Source organism: Cervus canadensis, chromosome 3, assembly GCF_019320065.1.
Source record: "Cervus canadensis isolate Bull #8, Minnesota chromosome 3, ASM1932006v1, whole genome shotgun sequence".
In the NCBI taxonomy this organism is placed as follows: Eukaryota; Metazoa; Chordata; class Mammalia; order Artiodactyla; family Cervidae; genus Cervus; species Cervus canadensis.
In genome coordinates this window covers 10,790,074-10,810,801 of record NC_057388.1, presented here as the reverse complement: position 1 = coordinate 10,810,801, position 20,728 = coordinate 10,790,074, and the positions used below count along the sequence as shown (strand labels likewise).

General features: G+C 35.7%; 1 protein-coding gene across 3 annotated transcripts in view; it reads right to left on the bottom strand.

Moving 5' to 3' along the window:
- Positions 1–3,062: 3,062 nt before the first annotated feature.
- The window catches only part of CASD1 (CAS1 domain containing 1), a 53,720-nt gene continuing 36,054 nt past the window's right edge, over positions 3,063–20,728 (bottom strand). For all 3 annotated transcript variants that reach the window (XM_043462621.1, XM_043462620.1, XM_043462622.1), the window contains 8 exons: positions 20,313–20,432; positions 18,851–19,007; positions 17,357–17,436; positions 15,056–15,157; positions 13,973–14,113; positions 13,171–13,248; positions 10,842–10,934; positions 3,063–4,567 (listed from right to left, as the gene is read on the bottom strand). In XM_043462621.1, the coding sequence (XP_043318556.1) occupies positions 4,301–4,567; positions 10,842–10,934; positions 13,171–13,248; positions 13,973–14,113; positions 15,056–15,157; positions 17,357–17,436; positions 18,851–19,007; positions 20,313–20,432 (1,038 nt within the window). In that variant the 3' untranslated portion in view covers positions 3,063–4,300. The remainder of the gene's footprint in view (positions 4,568–10,841; positions 10,935–13,170; positions 13,249–13,972; positions 14,114–15,055; positions 15,158–17,356; positions 17,437–18,850; positions 19,008–20,312; positions 20,433–20,728) is intronic.

The following is a 20,728-nucleotide window of genomic DNA, read 5'->3' as shown; positions in this document are numbered from 1 at the left end:
GTTCTAGGTTCATCCACTTCATTAGAACTGACTCAAAGGCATTCCTTTTTAGGGTTAAGTAATATTCCATTGTGTATATGTACCAGGACTTCTTTATCCATTCAACTGTTGATGGACATCTAGGTTGTTTCCATGTTCTATTGTAAATAGTGCTGCAATGAACAATGGGATACATGTGTCTTTTTCAATTTTGGTTTCTTCAGGGTATATGACTAGGAGTGGGATTGCTGGGTCATATGGTGATTTTATTCCTAGTTTTTAAAGGAATCTCCATACCATCTTCAATATGGGCTATATCAATTTTTATTCCCACCAATGGTGCAAGAGCAGTCCCTTCTCCCCACACCCTCTCCAGCATTTATGGCTTGTTGACTTTTTGATGACAGCCATTCTGACTGGTGTGAGGTGATATCTCATTGTAGTTTTGATTTGCATTTCTCTAATAATGAGTGATGTTGAGTGTCTTTTCATGTGTTTATTAACCACCTGTATGTCTTCTTTGGAGAAACATGTTTGTTTTTCTGGTATTGAGTTGTATGAGCTGCTTGTATATTTTGGAAATTAATCCTTTGTCAGTTGTTTCATTTGCTATCATTTTCTCCCATTCTGAGGGTTATCTTTTCACCTGGCTTATAGTTTCCTTTGCTGTGCAAAAGCATTCAAGTTTAATCAGGTCCCACTTGTTTACTTTTGTTTTTATTTCCATTACTCTAGGAGGTGGGTCATAGAGGATCTTGCTTTAAGTTGAGTGTTCTGCTTATGTTTTCCTCTAAGAGTTTTATAGTTTCTGGTCTTACATTTAGGTCTTTAGTCCATTTTGAGTTTATCCTTGTGTATGGTGTTAGGAAGTGTTCACATTTCTTTTACATGTAGCTGTCCAGTTTTCTCAGCACCATTTATTGAAGAGGCTGTCTTTGCCCCATTGTATGTTCTTGCCTCCTTTTCAAAAATAAGGTACCCGTAGGTGCATGGGTTTATTTCTAGACTTTCTATCTTGTTCCATTGTTCTATATTTCTGTTTTTGTGCCAGGACCATACTGTCTTGATGACTATAGCTTTGTAGTATAATTTGAAGCCAGGAAGGTTGATTTCTCCAGTTCCATTCTTCTTTCTTAAGACTGCTTTGTCTATTTGAGGTCTTTTGTGTTTCCATGTGAATTGTAAAATTTTTTGTTCTAGTTCTGTGAAAAATGTCATTGGTAATTTGATAGGGATCACATTGAATCTGTAGACTGCATTTGGTAGTATAGTCATTTTCACAATATTGGTTCTTCCTACCCAGGAACATGGGATATCTCTCCATCTGTTTATGTCATCTTTGATTTCTTTCATTAGTGTCTTTTAAGTTTCTGTGTACAGTTCTTTTGTCTCCTTAGGTAAGTTTACTCCTAGATATTTCTTTTTGTTGCAATGGTGAATGGGATTGATTCCTTAATTTCTCTTTCTGATTTTTCATTGTTAATATATAGAAATGAAAGTGATTTCTGTGTATTGATTTAGTATCCTGCAACTTTGCTAAATTCACTGATTAGCTCTAGTAATTTTCTGATACTGTCTTTCTGGTTTTCTACATACAGTATCATGTCATCTGCAAACAGTGAGAGCTTTACTTCTTTTCCAATCTGGATTCATTTCTTTTTCTTCTCTGATTGCTGTAACTAGGACTTCCAGAACTAGGTTGAATAATAGTGGGGAAGGTGGACACCCTTGTCTTATTCCTGATCTTAGGGGAAATGCTTTCAGTTTTTCACCATTGAGAATAAAGTTTGCTGTAGGCTTATCACATATGGTCTTTACTATGTAGGTTCTTTCTATGCCCATTTTCTGAAGAGCTTTAATCATAAATGGGTGCTGAATTTTGTCAGAGGCTTTTTCTGCATCTATTGAGATGATCACATGGCTTTTATCTTTGAGTTTGTGAATGTGGTGTATCACAAGGCCCTGAAGTTTTAATGCTGTTTTGGCTGTTCATACAAATGGGAAGGCTTGACAAAGGCAACAGTGGAGGACTGGCGTAGCCTGAGTAAGGCAAGTGCCTTCTGAGGCCAGAGGACAGATTTTTCAATGTGATGCAATTTATAGAAACTCGGCTTCAGAGAACCTGTGATTTCATCTAAATTTTAGCATAGCTAAATATTCTGTTAAACATCTTTCTCTGAAGAATGGTATGATTGAGTAATGCAGATAATCATTATGTGAGTCAATGCAGAAAAAAATATTAAAACACAGCATACATAGATGCTAACATTGTGGCAACTTAGAGCACAACAACCTCTTATCTGTAAAGACTCATTAGGAAAATCAAATACAAATAGAATATTTTAATTACAAATGTATATTTTAATTATTTTAATTTTTATCTGTCACTATTTTATTTTATATGTACATTAAATGAAAACATGTGATGAAGAAATAGGGCTCACCAGCTAAGTTTTAGGCTTGAGTTCAAACAGGGAAGAAACCTTGTAATCAACTGGGTATCACTATTAGAAGACATAAATGCTCCTAAAAGACAAATACTGGTCATTTTTTTTCAGTTGTTTCATCAGGAAGAATCTTTCTCAGGTGATAAAACTTACAAGTTAAATTAAAATGCACTCTACTCATTGGCAAGCCACACTAGCAAGAATAATGTGATCACAGTACTTGGAAGTTTTTGATTTATAACCATACTATTCTCTACTTATAAGCCTGCAGTCTAGGAAGCAGAGCAATGAATCATTACAATTGTCTATCTGGGAAATGTCAAAAGACTAAGTAAGGGCAGAAGAAGAGAGAAAAAGAAAGAACACACATCTGTTTGAGAGACACTCCTCAATTAATGGAAATATATCACTAGCACATAAATCCAGTGCTAAAGATATACTTCAATTTTTTAAATCTTCAAGTAACATTACTAATAAAACAATGTTTTAACTCATGAGCAGAAAGTGCAGATTATCCTCTGAAGCACTGATAACTAAATTATTCTTTAACTATTACTGTGACTTACCCATATATGCTAAGAGGTTTAAAAAAGTAAATTTAAACTGAGGAAATGAATTAGACATTTGAACCAATCATTAATGGATCCAGCTTTTAAAAAAACCACATAGTTTAATTGATACTTTACAATACAAAAATAAGCATCCACAGAATGTTTATTTACTGTTTAAATTATTCCATATTTTCATATACCATGAACAAAAAATATTTTACCCCATACACAGTGACAGCAAACAAGTGCAATTTTTAAAACATTAAAATCTGTAATCAAATCTGTACAACAGATAAATAAATTTATACCTCTAACAGTTAAGCCTGTAACAAAACCAAAAAACAAACATTGCCCAAGGTGACCAGTTTACTTAAAATTCTACTTACGGTTATACATCTCAAACATATCTTCAATCTTTACTACACTGCACACATTTAGATTGATAAATATTTTTTTAAAAATAGGAGGGAGTAATAGGAAATACCAAAATGGTTATAAAGAGCTTCCAAACATTGGAAATTATATACAAAAACTAATTAGATAGGGGAAAGCATATGTGATGAATCCACAGGGTAACACTGGTATTACACTGGTGTAGCTTAAGGAAAGGAAATAGGTGAATGTTTGGACTGGAAAGAAAATTTGGCCTTTTTATAAAAAGCTACAATAGCATCAATGACAAAAGCCTGTCATGGAGCCTAGAACAACTCTGGGACAAAGTGTACAAAGGTTTTAGGCTTATCTACCTGAAAACCAAAGTTAGGAAGAAAAGTCAGGTCAGGAAACATAATATCAGAACATGAACAATAAAAGACATACTGCTTGTCATTCCACATCATTGCACATATAAGAAAACAACACTGCAATCTTTCTTGAGTAAGAAAGTTTTCGATGAAGTAGGAAGTTCCATGATGAAAATAGTTGCATACAATTTTTATTACCATAAATTTAGTAAATATCAAAACACTCAGTGGTGTTACTAAGCTAATTTAATTATCTGTATTTTTACTGGAAAGGTAATTATTTCCCTGCCTTCATATGTTAACTTAAAATCACTTATAAATGGAAATGTAGATCCAGTAGAAAAGACTTTTCACATGCAGTCCTATACGATGCACTCTGCTTCAATTTTTTCAGTATTTCACATTGTATATGTACATTTCCAAAATATACAACCACACATGTTCAACAGATGTCACTGAGCTATCTTCTTGCCACACAAATTTTTATTTACATTTACATTTACAATACATTTCCAGATAGACGCTGTTCTCCTATAGGTAGATTCAAAGTTAATCTGAAGAGTTTTAAGTTTTTAGAATCCTAATGTCTTGATTTATCTTGAATGGATGATAAGATGAGGAGTCCACAAAAAAATGCAGCTATACATGCCAATCTTTTCAACAGAGATGAGTTATCTTTAGGAATAATAATCTGTGCAAGATCATTAGTGATCTGAGAAATTTCATGTGCCACACAAACAAATATGAAAGTGCTGACAATAATGTTGAGCATAGGGTTTCCAGGAATGAGGACCAAGATACCCCTTGTGTCTGCTGCCAGCCATATGTGATATTGGCAAATAAACAGCTGCAAGGAAAAATATTTCAAGTTAGGTATTTTCAGAAAGTCCATAAATATACTATAGATTTTCCCAATTCAAACATATGATAGCATAATTGTTTCACTACTGGCCTTGAAAAGTCTATTGTCAAAATGCCTATACCACAAAGTAAACTACAGATTCAATGTAATACCTATCGAGTTACCAATGCCATTTTTTTGCAGATCTAGAACCAAAAAAAAATCTTAAAAATTGTATGGAAACACAAAAGACCCCAAACAGACACACTAATCTTAAGATAAATGGAACTGGGTAATCAGGCTCCCTGATTTCAGACTAAACTACAAAGAGACAATAACCAAAACAGTGGCACTAAAACAGAAATACGTATCTGTGGAGCAAGACAGAAAGCCCAGAGGTAAACCCACACCTACCGTCACCTAATCTACGACAGAGGAGGCAAGAATATACAATGGAGAGAAGAGAGCCTCTTCAGTAAGGGGTGCTAGGAAATCTGGACAGCTCCATGTAAAAGGATGAAATTAGAACAAAAAAATAAACTCAAAATGGATTAAAGGCCTAAATGTAAGACCAGACACTATAAAATTCTTGTAGGAAAACACAGCAAAAATACTTTGACATAAACCACAGCAAGATCTTTTTCAATCCACCTCCTGTAGTAATGAAAATAGAAACAAAAACAAACAAATATGACCTAATTAAACTTAAAAGCTGTTGCACAGCAAAGGAAACCATAAACAAAATGAAAAGACGACCTACAGAATTGGAGAAAATATTCGCAAATGAAGCAACTGACAAGGGGTTAATCTCCAAAATACACAAACAGCTCATGCAGCTCAGCATCAAAAAGCAACCCAATGAAAACACAGGCAGAAGATCTAGACAGACATTTCTCCAGAGAAGATATACAGCTGGCTAAAAAACACATGAAAAGATGTTCAAAATCACTAATTATTAGAAAAATGCAAATCAAAACTACCATGAGGTATCACTTCACAACAGTTAGAATGGCCATCATCAAAAATCCATAAACAATAAATGCTGGAGAGAGTATGGAGAAAGGTGGGCTCCCCTGTACAGATGGTGGAAATGTAGCCTGGGCACAGCCACTATGCAGGAAGTACAAAGGTTCCTTAAAAAACTAAAAACAGAGCTGCCATATGATCCAGCAATCCCACTCCTGAGCACATATCCAGAGAAAACCATAATTTGAAAAGATATATGCACACCAATATTCAGCACTATTTACGATAGCCAGGACATGGAAGCAACTTAAATGTCCAACAGAGGAATGGATAAAGAAGATGGGGTGCATATTTACAATGGAACATTACTCAGCCAAAAGAAAGAATGAAATAACACCACTTGCGGCAACATGGGTGGACACAGATGGATTGATACTGAGTGAAGTAAAGGTCAAAGAACTTCATTATATATAGTGAACTTATATATAAAACGGAAACAGAGTTACAGATGTAGAAAACAAACGTATGGCTACCAGGCGGTAAAGAGGGTGTAGGGATAAACTGGAAGACTGGGACTGATACATATGCTCTACTACATATAAAACAGATAACAAATAACTGCTACATAGTAGAACTCTACTCAGTACTCCATAGTGATCTATATGGGAAAAGAATCTACTCTAAAAGAGTGGATATGCGTACAACTGACTCATTTTGTTGTGTACCTGAAACTAACACAACATGGTAAATCAACTGCATTCCAATACAATTTTTTAAAAAATCACACAAACAACTCAGTCAAAAAATGGCAGAAGCTCTAATAGATATTTCTCCAAAGAAGACATACAGAGGGCCAAAAAGTACATGAAAAGATGTTCAACATAACTAGCAGAAAAATGCAAATCAAAACCACTATGAGGTAGACCTGGGGAAAAGACTGGAGCTGAATGCATGGAGACAGCCCGAAGGAGCTGGGGTGTGGCGTGGCTGCAACAGCGGGTGTCTGCAGGAGCGTGGGCCTGCTGTAGAAACGAAGGGCCACTGTTAAGCGGCGTGTGAAGGGTGGGCCGCCACAGCAGCCTCTTGCTCCACATGCTGGCCCATGCCTTGCCTCCTCTGCCTCCCGGAGAGTGCGCCCCCACTGCTGCTGCTTCAGGAGACTCCTGTGTCAACCACCATCTCGGCAGGCCCCAGGAGCCCATGCCAGCGGGTTGCCCACATGCAGAAGTGGGGCTGCAACCAGAGCTGAGCCCCAGGGGCCAAGCAACGTGGGCAGCAGGACTGAACCCTCCCCAAGGCTGTGTGAGCCCTGGATTTACACCCCCACTGGCAGCTCTGTAAATTCAGCACCTGTGGGGCATACAAATGGACAACAGATGCTTCTGCCGCTGGGAGGGCTCTGACCTCAGCAGCTGTGGGCTCTGCGGGTACACGTGCGTGAGGGCTGGGCTAGGCCCGGGTATGAGATGCCTCCAGCGCTCCCACACTGGATTCAGAGGCGTGAGTACTGTGGTCCTGGGGAGACAACACCCCAGGGCCACGGCTGGCATTCCCACTACTGAGGCGGAGCTGAGGGCAGTGCCCACAACAATGCCTCTGTGAGCCCTGACACGTGAAAGGGGACACAGCAGCTCCTGCAAGGAAGCTCAGAGGCTGCTCTCCCAGAGGGAGAGCTCCAGCCCCACCTACCTCACACTGTAGCTCAGAAATGCAGCTCAGCAAAGCATCTGGGGGCCTCTACGCCAGCAGCTGGGGGGCAGACCCTGCCCCAACAGGGCAGTGACAGCTACAGAGCAAGGAGGACGCCCAGTTCCATACCCAGTGCAGGCTCTGGTCACAAGTCACACCTCCTATCAAGAGGACAACGGCCAGCGTACACTGGGCAAAGGGGTGGCAGGCATCCGTGCTAAAACGAGCGCTCGCACCAAAAAACACTTAAACCCACGCAGGCTACATAGGGACGCACCTACAGACAGACAGACCTCCAAGACCACAGATGATTGTTCCTCCTAAACTCAGACAGCAAGAGAAATATGCAAAATGAAGAAGGAGAGGAACTGCTCCCAATTAAAATTATGAAAAGAATTCCCCTGAAAGAACAAGCAATAAAACAGACCTCTTCAGTCTAACAGATACTGAGTTTAAAAAGGAGACAGTGAAAATACTGAAGGAATGAAGAGAGGCTATGGACAGAAGTGCAAATTATTGTTAAAAAGGGACTTGAAGCTATGAGGAGGAGCCAAGAAAAATTAGAAAATTCATTTGCACAGACAAAAGGTGAATAAACTGCAATGAAGAGTAGAATGGATAATGCAGAAGAAGGAATAAGTGATCTAGAAGACAGAATAATGGAAATTACCCAATTAGAACAGTGGAGAGAAAGCCAAATGAAAAAAAAAAAAAAATGAAAGCAATGTAACAGACTTATAGGATAAGATAAAGCATGCCAATCCACAAGTAGGGATCCGAGAAGAGGAGACAGAAAAGGGGATTGAAAATGTATTTGAAGAAATTATGGCTAAAAATTGCCCAAACCAAAAAAAAAAAAAAAAAAAATTGCCCAAACCTAAAGAAGGAAGCAGAGGTATCTCAGGTACAGGCAGTAGACAGGGTCCCAAACAAGATGAACCCCAACAGACCTATGCCAAGACATAATTAAAATGGCAAAAGTTAGAGAGAAGATTCTAAAGGCTTGTAAGAGAAAAGCAAAGAGTTAATTACAAGGGAACCCCTATAAGGTTATCAGGCAATTTCTCTACAGAAATGCTTCAGGTTAAAGGGAGTGGCAAGGTATATTAAAAGTCTTATAAGGCAAAATCCTGTAATGTAGGATACTTTACCCAGCAAGATTATAATTTAGAATAAAAGGAGAGAGAAAGAATTTCTCAGATAAGCAAAAACTAAAAGAATACAACAACACTAAACCCATCCTAAAGGAAATATTGAAAGGACTTCTCTAAATAGAAAAGAGGAATCTATAGGGAAGAAAAATACCACAATTGAAAAATACATCTCTTAAATAAACCAGTATAAAGATTTTAAAAAATTTAAACATTTTGTGAATGCGAGGATGACCACAATGGACAGCAACAGGTTGAACATGAAGATGTAAAGGAGGACATCATAAAATGTGGGGGAGGAGAGTAAGAAAATATAGACTTTTTTTTAGCAAGTGTCTGAGCGTGTATGACTACCAGTCTAAACCAAGTAGATACAGGAAGAAGTTAATGTACTTGAAAACAGAGCAATGGCAAATCAAAACACAACAGATTCACAAAAACCAAGAAGAGAACATAAGAATAATACAAAAGGAAACCATCAAACCACAAAAGGAAAAACAAAAAGAGACAAACAAGAAATATAAAACCAACAAGAAGACAAGGTTTAAAATGGCAATAAATAACATATATATCAATAATTCTTGCCTGGAGAATCCCATGGACGGAGGAGCCTGGTAGGCTACAGTCCACGGGGTCGCAAAGAGTCGGACACGACTGAGTGACTTCACTATCACTATCACTATCAATAATTACTTTAAATGTTAGTGGACTAAATGCTCCAACCAAAAGACACGGAGTGGCAGACTGGATTATAAAAACAAAGGCCTACAATATGCTGCCTTCAAAAGACCCACTTTAGGGCAAAGGACACTCAAAGATGAAAAGGGAGGGGATGTAAAAAGATATTTCATGCAAACAGAAACGACTAGAGTCACAATACTCACATGAGACAAGATAGACTTTAAAACAAAGGATATAAAGAAGGATACTGTATAATGATAAAAGGACCACTGCAAGGAGATACTAACAAACATAAAGGCAGAAACTGACAGGAATACAATAATTAGAAGCCTTTAACACCCCAGGCACATCAACGGACAAATCTTTGAGAGAGAAAATCAATAAGGCAACAGAATGCTAAATGATACAACAGAATAGTCAGACTTAAATGATACCTTCAGGACATTACAGTAAAAAAAAAAAAAAAAAGCAGAATACACATTCTTTTCAAGTGGCCATATGATCTAGTAATTCCACTCCTTGGAATATAGCTAGAGAAAATGATAATTGAAAATTATCTAGTCTTCTTTGCAGTACTATTTACAATTGCCAAGACACAGAAGCAACCTAAATGTCCATTGGCAGGTGAAAGGATAAAGAAGATGTGTGTGTGTGTGTGTGTGTGTGTGTGTGTGTGTGTGTGTGTGTGTGTGTGTGTGTGTGTGTGTGTGTGTGTGTGTGTGTGTGTGTGTGTGTGTGTGTGTGTGTGTGTGTGTGTGTGTGTGTTTATGGAACATCAGTCATAAAAAAGAATGAAATAGTGCCATTTGCAGCAACACAGACAGACCTAGAAATGATCATAATAAGTGAAGTAAGCCAGACAAAGATAAGTATCATATGATATCACTTATCTGGAGAATCTTACAAACAAAACAAAACAAATGAACTTAATTCCAAGACAGAAGGAGACTCACAGATATAGAAAACAAACTTATGGCTAGTTACCAATGGGAAAATGGGGAGGTGATAAATTAGCAGATTGGGATTAACACACTATTATATGTAAAATAGATAGCCAACAAGAATCTAATAAATAGCACAAGGAACTACACTCAACATCTTGTAATAACCTATAAGGGAAGAGAATCTGAAAAAGAATGTGTAATTGAATCACACAGAAGTCTTTCCCATTTTAAAGACAACTTAATACATATTATAACTCTAAAATATTTTATGATTTTATGATTAAATGAATCCTACTATCTTAAAGTGTTCTATTTCAATAATAAAACTCAGAATACATTGAATGTATTTCATACCTACTTTAAACTGATTGTGAGGATAAAGTCATATTACTTACTGCACACAAAATAATGAGTTTAAAAATTTCCCCAAAACTTTCAATAAGAGTGAATTTTATTATGATAAGTGTCAATAAACTAAATTCCAGCAATATAATATTTAATTACAAATGAACAACAAATCAAAATCCTCTCAGCTTGATTTCATTTATGTCTATTTACAAATTTCATTTGTATCTATTTCATTTTTTCTCTTATTTCTGCATCTTGGTTATACTTGAAAGTTTAAGACAAAATAAATACGTGAAAGTCATCTCTATCTAGCCATGTAAATAAGACTTTAAAAACATTCTACAATACTGCTGTTTAAGTTCAAAGTTTCTTGCCTATAATTTCATAAACATAGTTTTGGTTTTAAAAAAAAGTCAGTTACACACCTATATATACATTTATATACACAGCTCCATAAAACACTGGGTAATGTGAGACAGATCAAAATATTAATGTACCAACCTCCAATGAAATTTTTCCAAACCAAGCAAAAAATGAACTGTAAACTGAACGAGCATACCCAGGGATATTCCTTATTAGGATGAAGGCTAAAATCTAAAGAAAAAACACACAGGCAAATATTAATAATCTGCTTACTAAAAGAATTTTGCTTTCTTTCAAGTGATAACTTTATTCTTTATGTTACTGAACTTAATACATAGACTGTTTTTTTTCCCTCAATAGATGAAGTATTTGCAAGTTATTTTTTTTTCTTTTTTCCATTTATTTTTATTAGTTGGAGGCTAATTACTTTACATGCAAGTTATTTTTGATCTAGAGTCTACTCAAACTGGATTTCTGAGCATGTGGTCTATATAGTACAAACAAGGGCAGGTTTTATATAGCTGGACAGTTTTATTTTATATGTATTAGAAGAAATATAAACTCATCTTGAGGACCTTTGTGTAGAAAGAAATGCTATCAAAATTAATAAAATTCCATGATATGATTTTGCTTCTTCTATAAAGTATTCACTCTGTTGGGAGCTGCCCACCCCCATCTTTTTGCTCTCTTCAAGGCTCCTTCTACTGACAGCAATGTAAAGATGGGAAAAAGTAACTAAGGAAAGATGAATGTGTGGCATACAGTGACTGGGAGTTAGTGAGGCAGCTCAGCGGGTCTGTGTTAGCGTTATTCTGTGTGCAGTCACTCTCTCCCTCAGCTCCTCTTACACTGGTGTAATGTCAGTGGGACAGCCCCCTTCCTTTCACGTTGTTACAGAAATGACATCAGATACGAAATACAAAGTGGTACTTGTAAGCATGACTTCTGTAGAAGTCCCGAAAATGCTATATTAATTTAGTACAATTTTTAAAATGTCATTATCAATTGTGTTTGGAGAGTTGGTCATATGCTTAGTTCTACTGACTATATAGAGGTTTAAGATGGATGAAATAGTTTCTTCATTGAAGAGAACTAAAAACCTAAAAGAAGATCCTCCAGAAATCCTCCCTGTTCCTTTCTGTTAAACCATACAGTTTTTAGGCTTTGGCTTAGCCATAACTTTCTCCAAGAACCCTGCTCTGGTATCAAGACGGATTAGGAAGAAATCCCAAATGCTCTAAAGTGCCCTGTACTTAACCATCACCACACTAATCACAACGCCCTGTCTGTAACCACAGGTATCTCTGTAAAATGCAAATCTGATTTGGGCTGCCCCGAGCAGCCTCTACCCACCTCCCAGTCACTACCATATAATTCTTTTATTTATTTATTTATTTAAATTTTTTTTTCATTTATTTTTATTAGTTGGAGGCTAATTACTTTACAATATTGTAGTGGTTTTTGCCATACATTGACAAGAATCAGCCATGGATGTGTTCCCCATCCTGATCCCCCCTCCTGCCTCCCTTTAGACTCTGGCTGAGTTCCAGCCCCAGTGGCTTTCTTCAAGTTTTCAAGTTCCCTGAATGGGAATATACTCTTTTCTACCCACAGGGCCTAAGTTCTCACTGCCTGCCTTCATTCCTCCAATCTTAGCTTAATTTTTCCACCCCCCCTTTGGCTGTACCTTATGGCATTCAGAACTTCCCTGACCAGGGATCAAACTTGCACCCCCTGCAGTGGAATCACAGAGTCTTATCCGCTGGACCACCAGGGAAGCTCCTCTCAGCTTAACTTTATCAGGGAAACCGTCTCTGAACCCTAACCACCTTCACTCCAACTCCAACTAGGTCATATACCCTTACTGTATTCCGTTGTAGCATCATGAACTTCCGTTTATGACTACTGGGTGATTATATGATTACCATCTGCAACCAAAGAATACAGGCTCTGTGAGGGTAGGGAGTGCATCTGCTTTAGTCATCACTATATCCCTCAGCATAACATCTAGCACACAGAAGTATCAAAGACTTGTTAAATGAATTTTAAAAACTGTTAAGTGCATAAATGTTCATCCATATTTCTACTGGACTGTAAGTTCTGAGGGCAGGAACTACATGCACTTCTGACCTGTAGCATGGTTCTTAACATGTGGAAGGCCATTAATAAGTAAGGCCAAAGACAAGTAAATGAAGAAATCTGAATAAACAAATGATGAAAGAGCAAACAGGAAAAATGAATTAACATTTTCTAAGTGCTTATCAAGTGATAAACACCGATCATTTCTATACATTTAATAATAACATTTAATAACCACCCCCTTTAAAAGAGATTTTAGTATCTCTAATACAGTAGAGGAAGGTAGGGCTTAGAAAGATATTAATAGATTTCAATCTAAAAGCTGTCTCTAAAGACTCCTTGTTCTAATCAGAAATTAAGAAACATTTCTCTAAAAAAAGATACTTACCTGTACCACAGAAACGGACGGGTGGAGCTCATTGCACTCCGATTTGTTTTTACAACTGCTAGCCCAGATGGAGTAAGTCTAAAACAAAAAACGTATGGATCACTTCACAAAAACAGTTACGCCTTAAAAAGGCAGCACTCAATCTTAAGAAGTTTCTTTATTATAACATACTTCATATTTTATTTAAAGATTTCTTTTTTTTTTTTTTGGATTTGGACCATTTTAAAAGCCTTTATTGAATTTATTACAGCATCGCTTTTGTTTCATGTTTTGACTTTTTGGCCAGGAGCCATGTAGGAGCTTAGCTGCCTGACCAAGGATCAAAACCGCACCTCCTGCATTGGAAGGCAGAGTGCTAACCACTGGACTGCCAGGGAAGTCCGACATTATGCTTCATTATGCTATTAAAAAAAGTTCAATAAAAACTGTGCACAGGTTTGCCCCTCACTCATTTTGGTAAGCTCAAATATAACAAAGTAGAGAGAGAGGAGCCTAAGTCTGTGTTTTTCCAGAAATAGTGATCATAATGCAGTGATGGCTCTTTCTGTTAAATATATTTTTTTCCCAAACTTATTACAACTTTTAAAATTCCTATTTCACTGAGATCTCAAGTTATTCTTCATATTTAACACATGTTTATATTCTCTTTAGAATTTATGCTCAATTTAAAATGAGAAAAAGATATTTCAAAAGTAAAAGATTTTATTTATTAAAAACAAATGATAAAATTCCTATCTCTTAAAGTTAATTTTCTGCACCACTTGGGATTTTGGAAATTTAGAAGATTACATGTGAAACTTACCAAGAAAGAAACTACTGAAATAAATAAGAGAAAATTTGAAATTTTGCTTGAAAAAAGAGGTTCACCCTTTCCTTCAGAAAGTATTTGGCGCTTCTGTAAAGCCAGATAAATGAAAGCAAACAACATTCCATGAAAGACTACCTGAAAAATAAGGGGGGAAACCTGTTTTAAATAGCTGCTTTTCAATAAATCGAAAATATACTTGGTAAAGGAGCACAATATGTATAGAAGTATACAGGTTAAAAGCTCAAAGGTCCAAAGTTTCTATGAAGAACCTAAACATCAAGAAATGAGGCCAAGTCAATGATCATTGGAAACAATCTGTAATAGACAAGCTAACATCTCATGCAATGACAAGATAAGCTGGTTTACTTCAAGTAGTCCCAGCAGAAGTAAGGAAATAAATACATTTTATATATCTAGATAAAACCATAATTTGAAAAGATGCATGCACCCCAGTATTCACTGAAGCACTATTTACAACAGCGGACACGGAAGCCCCTAAACATTCATCAGTGGGTGAATGGACAAAGAAGATGTGGTACGTGTATACAGTGGAACATTACTCAGCCATAAAAAAGAATGAAAAATGCCACTTGCAGTCATAGTAATTCTGGCCTGGGAAATCCCATGGACAGAGAAGCCTGGTAGGCCACAGTCCATGGGGTCTCAAAAGAGGTGGACATGACTTAGAGACTAAACAAGAAGTCCTAGGTACATGTTGCCAAACGGCTATGATACTCCTGACTTTAAACCTTTCCCAACATTTAAGAATTTTCATTTAAAAACTGACACATTGTAAATCAAGTATACTTCAGTTAAAAAACAATAATTTTTTAAAGACCAGATGAATCAAAACAATAACAATAAATGTTAAGATAACCTGTGTAAAAATAAAGAAAATATCTTGCTCACTGCAAAAATATAAAAGAAAAGAAAACCAAGGGGTGGGCTGGATTGCTTTGATTTACCAAATCAACATGTTTCCTTACTCCAAAACTAAATAAAAACAGATTACATTTTTCCAAATAAATTTAAAAAGTATAATTTGAAATGGCAAAAGAGCACAAGATAAATACATACATAACGGTCTAACCTCCATCTGAACCACCATTCATATACATTGCCTTTCAGTTCAAAACACTTGGACAATGGCCAAAGAGAAAAGATCTTCTCAAATGCACCCTGAGAGAGGAATTCATAAAATAAATTAAGATGGTATAAGTCAATACTGGCTTTTGCAATTCTATTATAAACTGTAATTTTCTAAAGTTAAGATTATATTAAGGTCATTCATAATTTTAAAATTCTATTTCATATCACAATGTCATTTCATTTGAGAAGAAATTTATTTTACTAATGGGTAGTAAAGATAACAAAACATTTTTGTTAACTTACTTTCATAGCACATGAAAGGCTATTGAGACTGCAAAATCAAAAAACAAAACAAAACAAACCCCAAGTTGGTAATTGGAAAGTTATTCCATTTAATCTAGTGTACAAAAGAGCTACTATTTATTTATTTTTAAGAGCTAAAAACACAAAACTACAAATTACTTCAGCCAATATGGTATCAATAACCTAAAGGATGATGGTTATAGTTTTTCTTTATGTAATGTCCTTAATAATAAATCTATAATGAACCATATGAATTAAAAGAATCCTGTGAATTAGTCACCTTACTCAATCAACTATACCCAAATGCCATTATTAGACTTTGAAACAAAGCTTACAACTTTACTCTGGTCAAGTTAGTGAGTGTACCTTCTTATTGATCTGACAGTCTGGAAAATCTGGGAATGAAGGGGCAGAAGTCTTGGGTACATTTCTGTACATTAATGAAGTCTTTCAAAAAAGAGAACAAAACACTCAATTTCCAGACTAAAGAATGACAACAAACTATATTATGGAAACTCCATTATTATACATGATGCCATGGCATTAAAAAAAAAATGTGCAACTTCAGTTTTTTAAAAGGCTAATAAAAAATCAAAGTAAAACATGAAAACAGTATTATGTTTTAGGTAATATCAAATCTTTCGGTCAGAAGAACTTTATTATTTTAATAAAATGTAAGATTCTCCATTTAGTCACAGAATTTAAAATGTTAGTCACTTATAAAAATAGGTTCTATCAAGGTCTATGCCTCAGGATGATTATTACCAAGACCTGCAATATAAAGTGTATACCTATTATATCACATTTCTCTATTTCACCGATACATACTAGAGATACAGGATTCCATAGATCATGTGTCAAGTTTATTTCTCATCAAAATTTATTTTTTATGTAATCAAAAGTATTTAATTGTGAAAGACACTGGGCTGTTCTGGGCTATGTACATTTTTTTTCTTATCCAGTAGTCAATACTGATTCAAAGCTAAATTTTAATTCTTTTTATGAACTCCTGGTCTGTCTTCCTTTCCCTCCCTCAGATGAACCAGGGAGTGTTGGGAATTTTAATGAATAATTGTCAAGTAGTGTGACACTTAACTGGTTATTTCTTTAACATTTGCCTATTGTTTCCTTATTACTTTACATATTTCCTGCAAAAAACCCTTAGAAGTCAGGCAGACATAAGATACTTTATTTCTAAGGATGAAAATAAATAGGAAAGCCTATAAGAAAAAAAAGAAAAGCCCTCTATAGGAGTTTACACACACACACACATACACACACGCACAATGCTCATATGGCATTTTCAGCTGGTAGAGTCAGATACAAGACAGTGTTGGAGATGGAAGTAAACTACAGAATATGTCACAACTAAATGCATTTAAATTAAAATACTGTTATAAATATCATGCTGTCCAAATAATAAGTCTGTCTGATGGACTGACCAGCAGGTAGCAGTTTGCCATCTTGCGAAAATAGTTGAGAAAATCTCAGCCATCAAAATAGGGGGATAAAAGGTTAGAGATACATACTACATATAAACAAGACCCTTTGCCCCTAAGTTGGCTTTATTAACAGCCAAAATTTTGCTCTATGAAGTTATGGGAAAAGTCAAGAAACACTTTGATGCCATGAATAATGCACAAACCAAGCTGCAAATTCTGTCAAGAGAATTTTGATCTTCACTTAGAGTAGTGTCTTATAAGAGGCGTTCAATAAAAGTTTGATTGATCAAAGTCAAGTAAAATGGATTCTGAACAATTGCCAGAAGAAGAGCTTTAAATTGCTCTTACAACAAAAACAGAGGTAACAAAAGTAGATAGGTCTCAAAAGAACTACACTGAGTAGGCAACTACAGAGTGACACTTTTATTACAGTCATTAAAAAATGAAGCTTAAAAAAAAGCTCCGACTCTTCTCTCATACTTTAACAGATTTGAACTTTAGAATAAAATACAAGAAAATATAAACCAAAAAGGCCAATACCAACCTGAGAATATGCCAGAAAACATATACATAACAGCAGGAAGGCGAGCTTCAACAGCAAGCCGAAATGCCACAGACCACTTCCTAAGAGGGAAAACATTTAATTTACTAAGAAATGTAAGCTTACATCAGAAAACATGTTAAATACTCTCTATTTAACATACTAATACCCTGCATAGCTCTTTATAATAATTTAAGGCTGCCTACAGGATACACAAGATATGTCTAAGTAGTATAAACTACAATGGGACACAAAGGAAGAAAAGGTGAAGTGTCCTTACCAGGAATGAGGCTACAACATTAATCTGATACCCCATATACCTGATTTTTAGCCACTATAAATGCATTTGAAAATACATCCCAGATTCAATTATACTATTCATTATTGAAAGGTACAACAAAACTTGGAAAAACAGGTTCAATGTAATTCTAACAAACACTCATGTTTAATAACTTAGGTAATACTGCTGAAACATTACAGTTTTAAGAAGAGAGCTTAAGAACCTCCCAGTGGACTAGTTTAATCATAAGATGTATTTTAACATATGCATATTTTAAGTTATGTGTTCAGTTTATACATATTGATTATCATTTTATAAATATGCAGGGTTTGTATTGAGGAATTAAACTACAGAGACTCTCCAAGACACAAATGGACTTTATTGAAGGCTGGAGCTTAACTCTTTCCTGAAAAATTATTCGGTATTATAATAGAAGTCAACAGAAAAAATTTTTTTGATATATAATATTTGATTGAAAGACCTAAAAGACATTATTAAAGATAAAAAAATTATTTTTCAAAAAAAAAACAACCAGGCTTTAATTTTAATGACATGATCTTGATGGAGAAAAGCATGAGGATCAATGACTGTGGCCTTGCTTTGAACATTCATCAGACCTAGCTGTGTCAAATCTGAAGATGACACCTTCTGGGCCCTTACGTTTCCTTAAACATAAAGCAGGTTGATAATAACTGCTTAAAGGGTTGTTTAGAAGATAAGCTATACTAGTGATTTTTAAGCTTGTTTGACACAAAAAGCCTTTTTGCAAATGAATGTCTACTCAAAATCTACACACACGCGCACACGTGCACACACACGCACGCACATGCACACGCACACAGACACAGGATCAAGTAAACCGGAGCTGCCGAGACTGAAGCAGGACGTGTGGCCCTCTGGGGCGCCATTCTGGCTCCATACAAGAGAGTTTGAAAACGGTTGCCCTAGCTGATATGTAAAATGGTTTTGAAAGTTTAACTTTAAAAGAGAAAAAACATAATATAAATGCAAACTATTGTTCCTCACTGTTAATACTACTCAAACCACATAACTAACATTCTAGAAACATAATTTAAGAACAAATTTTCAAAATATCAATGCTACATGTAAATTTAAACTGTCAATACATCTCAATAAAAATAATAGCCTTTAGCAACTAAAAAGAAACTGGCACTGGAAGAACACATTTATTAACATTAGTAAGAAAATATATTTACCGTTTGCTTTTTTTTGGATTATTTGTGGCCACAGCGCTAAAGTAACATATATGACCATGAACCATACAGTGACCAAGGGGACAAAGTAATAGAATTGATAAGGCCGATCCATTACTATGCATAACACCACTACCAAGAAATTGAGACGAAATAAGACCTGTTAAAAAGGAGAAGAAAACGGTTTTCATTCTACGTATGCATGAAAAGTAGACAGATTTTCTCTGACAGAGTATAAATGTTTAAGACTAAAATAAGTACCATTTACTAATCCTTAAAAAATCGTATTTGTTCTAAAATCACTGTAAGGAGTTGAACATAAAATATTTATGCATCATTTTATTAACTGGATCCCAGTAAAGCACCAACTTGTAGCCTCTGGCTACAAGTGTCATCTTGTTAAATGCAGGAAAAGAATCATAAACCTTCTACCCAGAACTGCAGTTCATAAACAAAGATTAGATTATCTCAATGAAAGAATGTCCATTTGATCTCCATTTGATGTTGATTTATCCCATTTGGTATTAAGTTGAAAGTTTTAATAGATACAAAATAATATCACTCAAATTAAAAAATGTCTTTGAAAAACAAAAGTATCTTTGGGATTTCCGTAACAGTCATTTCAGATGGTGTGATGTTAAAGAACACAGAATTTGAGATTAATATTAGAGCTCTATCACTTACTATGTGACCTTTTTAAGTGAAAGTCGCTCAGTTGTGTCCGACTCTTTGAGACCCCAGGGACTGTACAGTCCATGGAATTTTCCAGTCTAGAATACTGGAGTGGGTAGTCATTCCCTTCTGCAGGGGATCTTCTGAACCCAGGGATGGAACCCAGGTCTCCAGCATTGCAGGCGGATTGTTTACCAGCTGAGCCACAAGGGAAGGCCAAGAATACTGGAGTGGGTCGCCTATCCCCTCTCCAGCAGATCTTCCTGACCCAGGAGTTGAACCAGGGTCTCCTGCATTGCAGGCGGATACTTTACCAACTGAGCTATCAGGGAAGCTTAGGCAAATTATTTAACCTCTCTGAGCCTCAGTGTCCTTGTCTGTAAACATAAAGATCATAACTCAGGGTTGTAATTAAGGGTAAATAAAATAATGTTTACAAAACTGCCTAGCACAATGTATAAACTTAATAAATCTTATCCTCTTCTTAGAGAAAACATAGCATATTATAACAATCCCAGGTAACTGTACATTTTTACAAAACCAAAGTGAATCAGCAATGTTTTTCTCTTGTGTGCATCTATTATATATTCATCTAAATTCTGTTTTTCCATTCCTCAGTAATAAATTACTTATCTGGAATTATTAACCATAGAACATGGAAATAACACAACTTTAAAGTGCTATTTCACAAATTCAAATTATCAAATTATTCATGGCTACATTTATATTTTCTCAAAAGTCAGGTACAAAAGCACTTTGAAATGAAAGAAAAAGAATAACAATGCATTCCTACCTGACATACTCTATGGATTCCAAAGTCTCCTTTGATCCAAAAGTATGAGAAATGCCCATACCCTGTCTGAAATAGATACGCAGCGACCAGAACCCGAATGTGCATGTAGACAGGCAAAAACTGTGGACAAAAACAAACAGGTCAAATACATGTTGACATTAACTATACCTAAATAATCAGAGCCAGTACATTTAACCAAGATAATGGAGCATTATTATCATTCGGTGTTAGCTCAATGAAAAGACTTATTCTCAAAAATTAGGCATCATAGCAGGGGTGAAAAAAAAAGTAGACTCTAGAATCTGATAGACCTAGATTCAAATTCCGGTTCTAACACTTAGTTATGTGACTTTAGAATTTTCTAAACTGCAAAATGAAACTATCTTCTCCTTCCTCAAAGGGTTTTGTGAGAAATG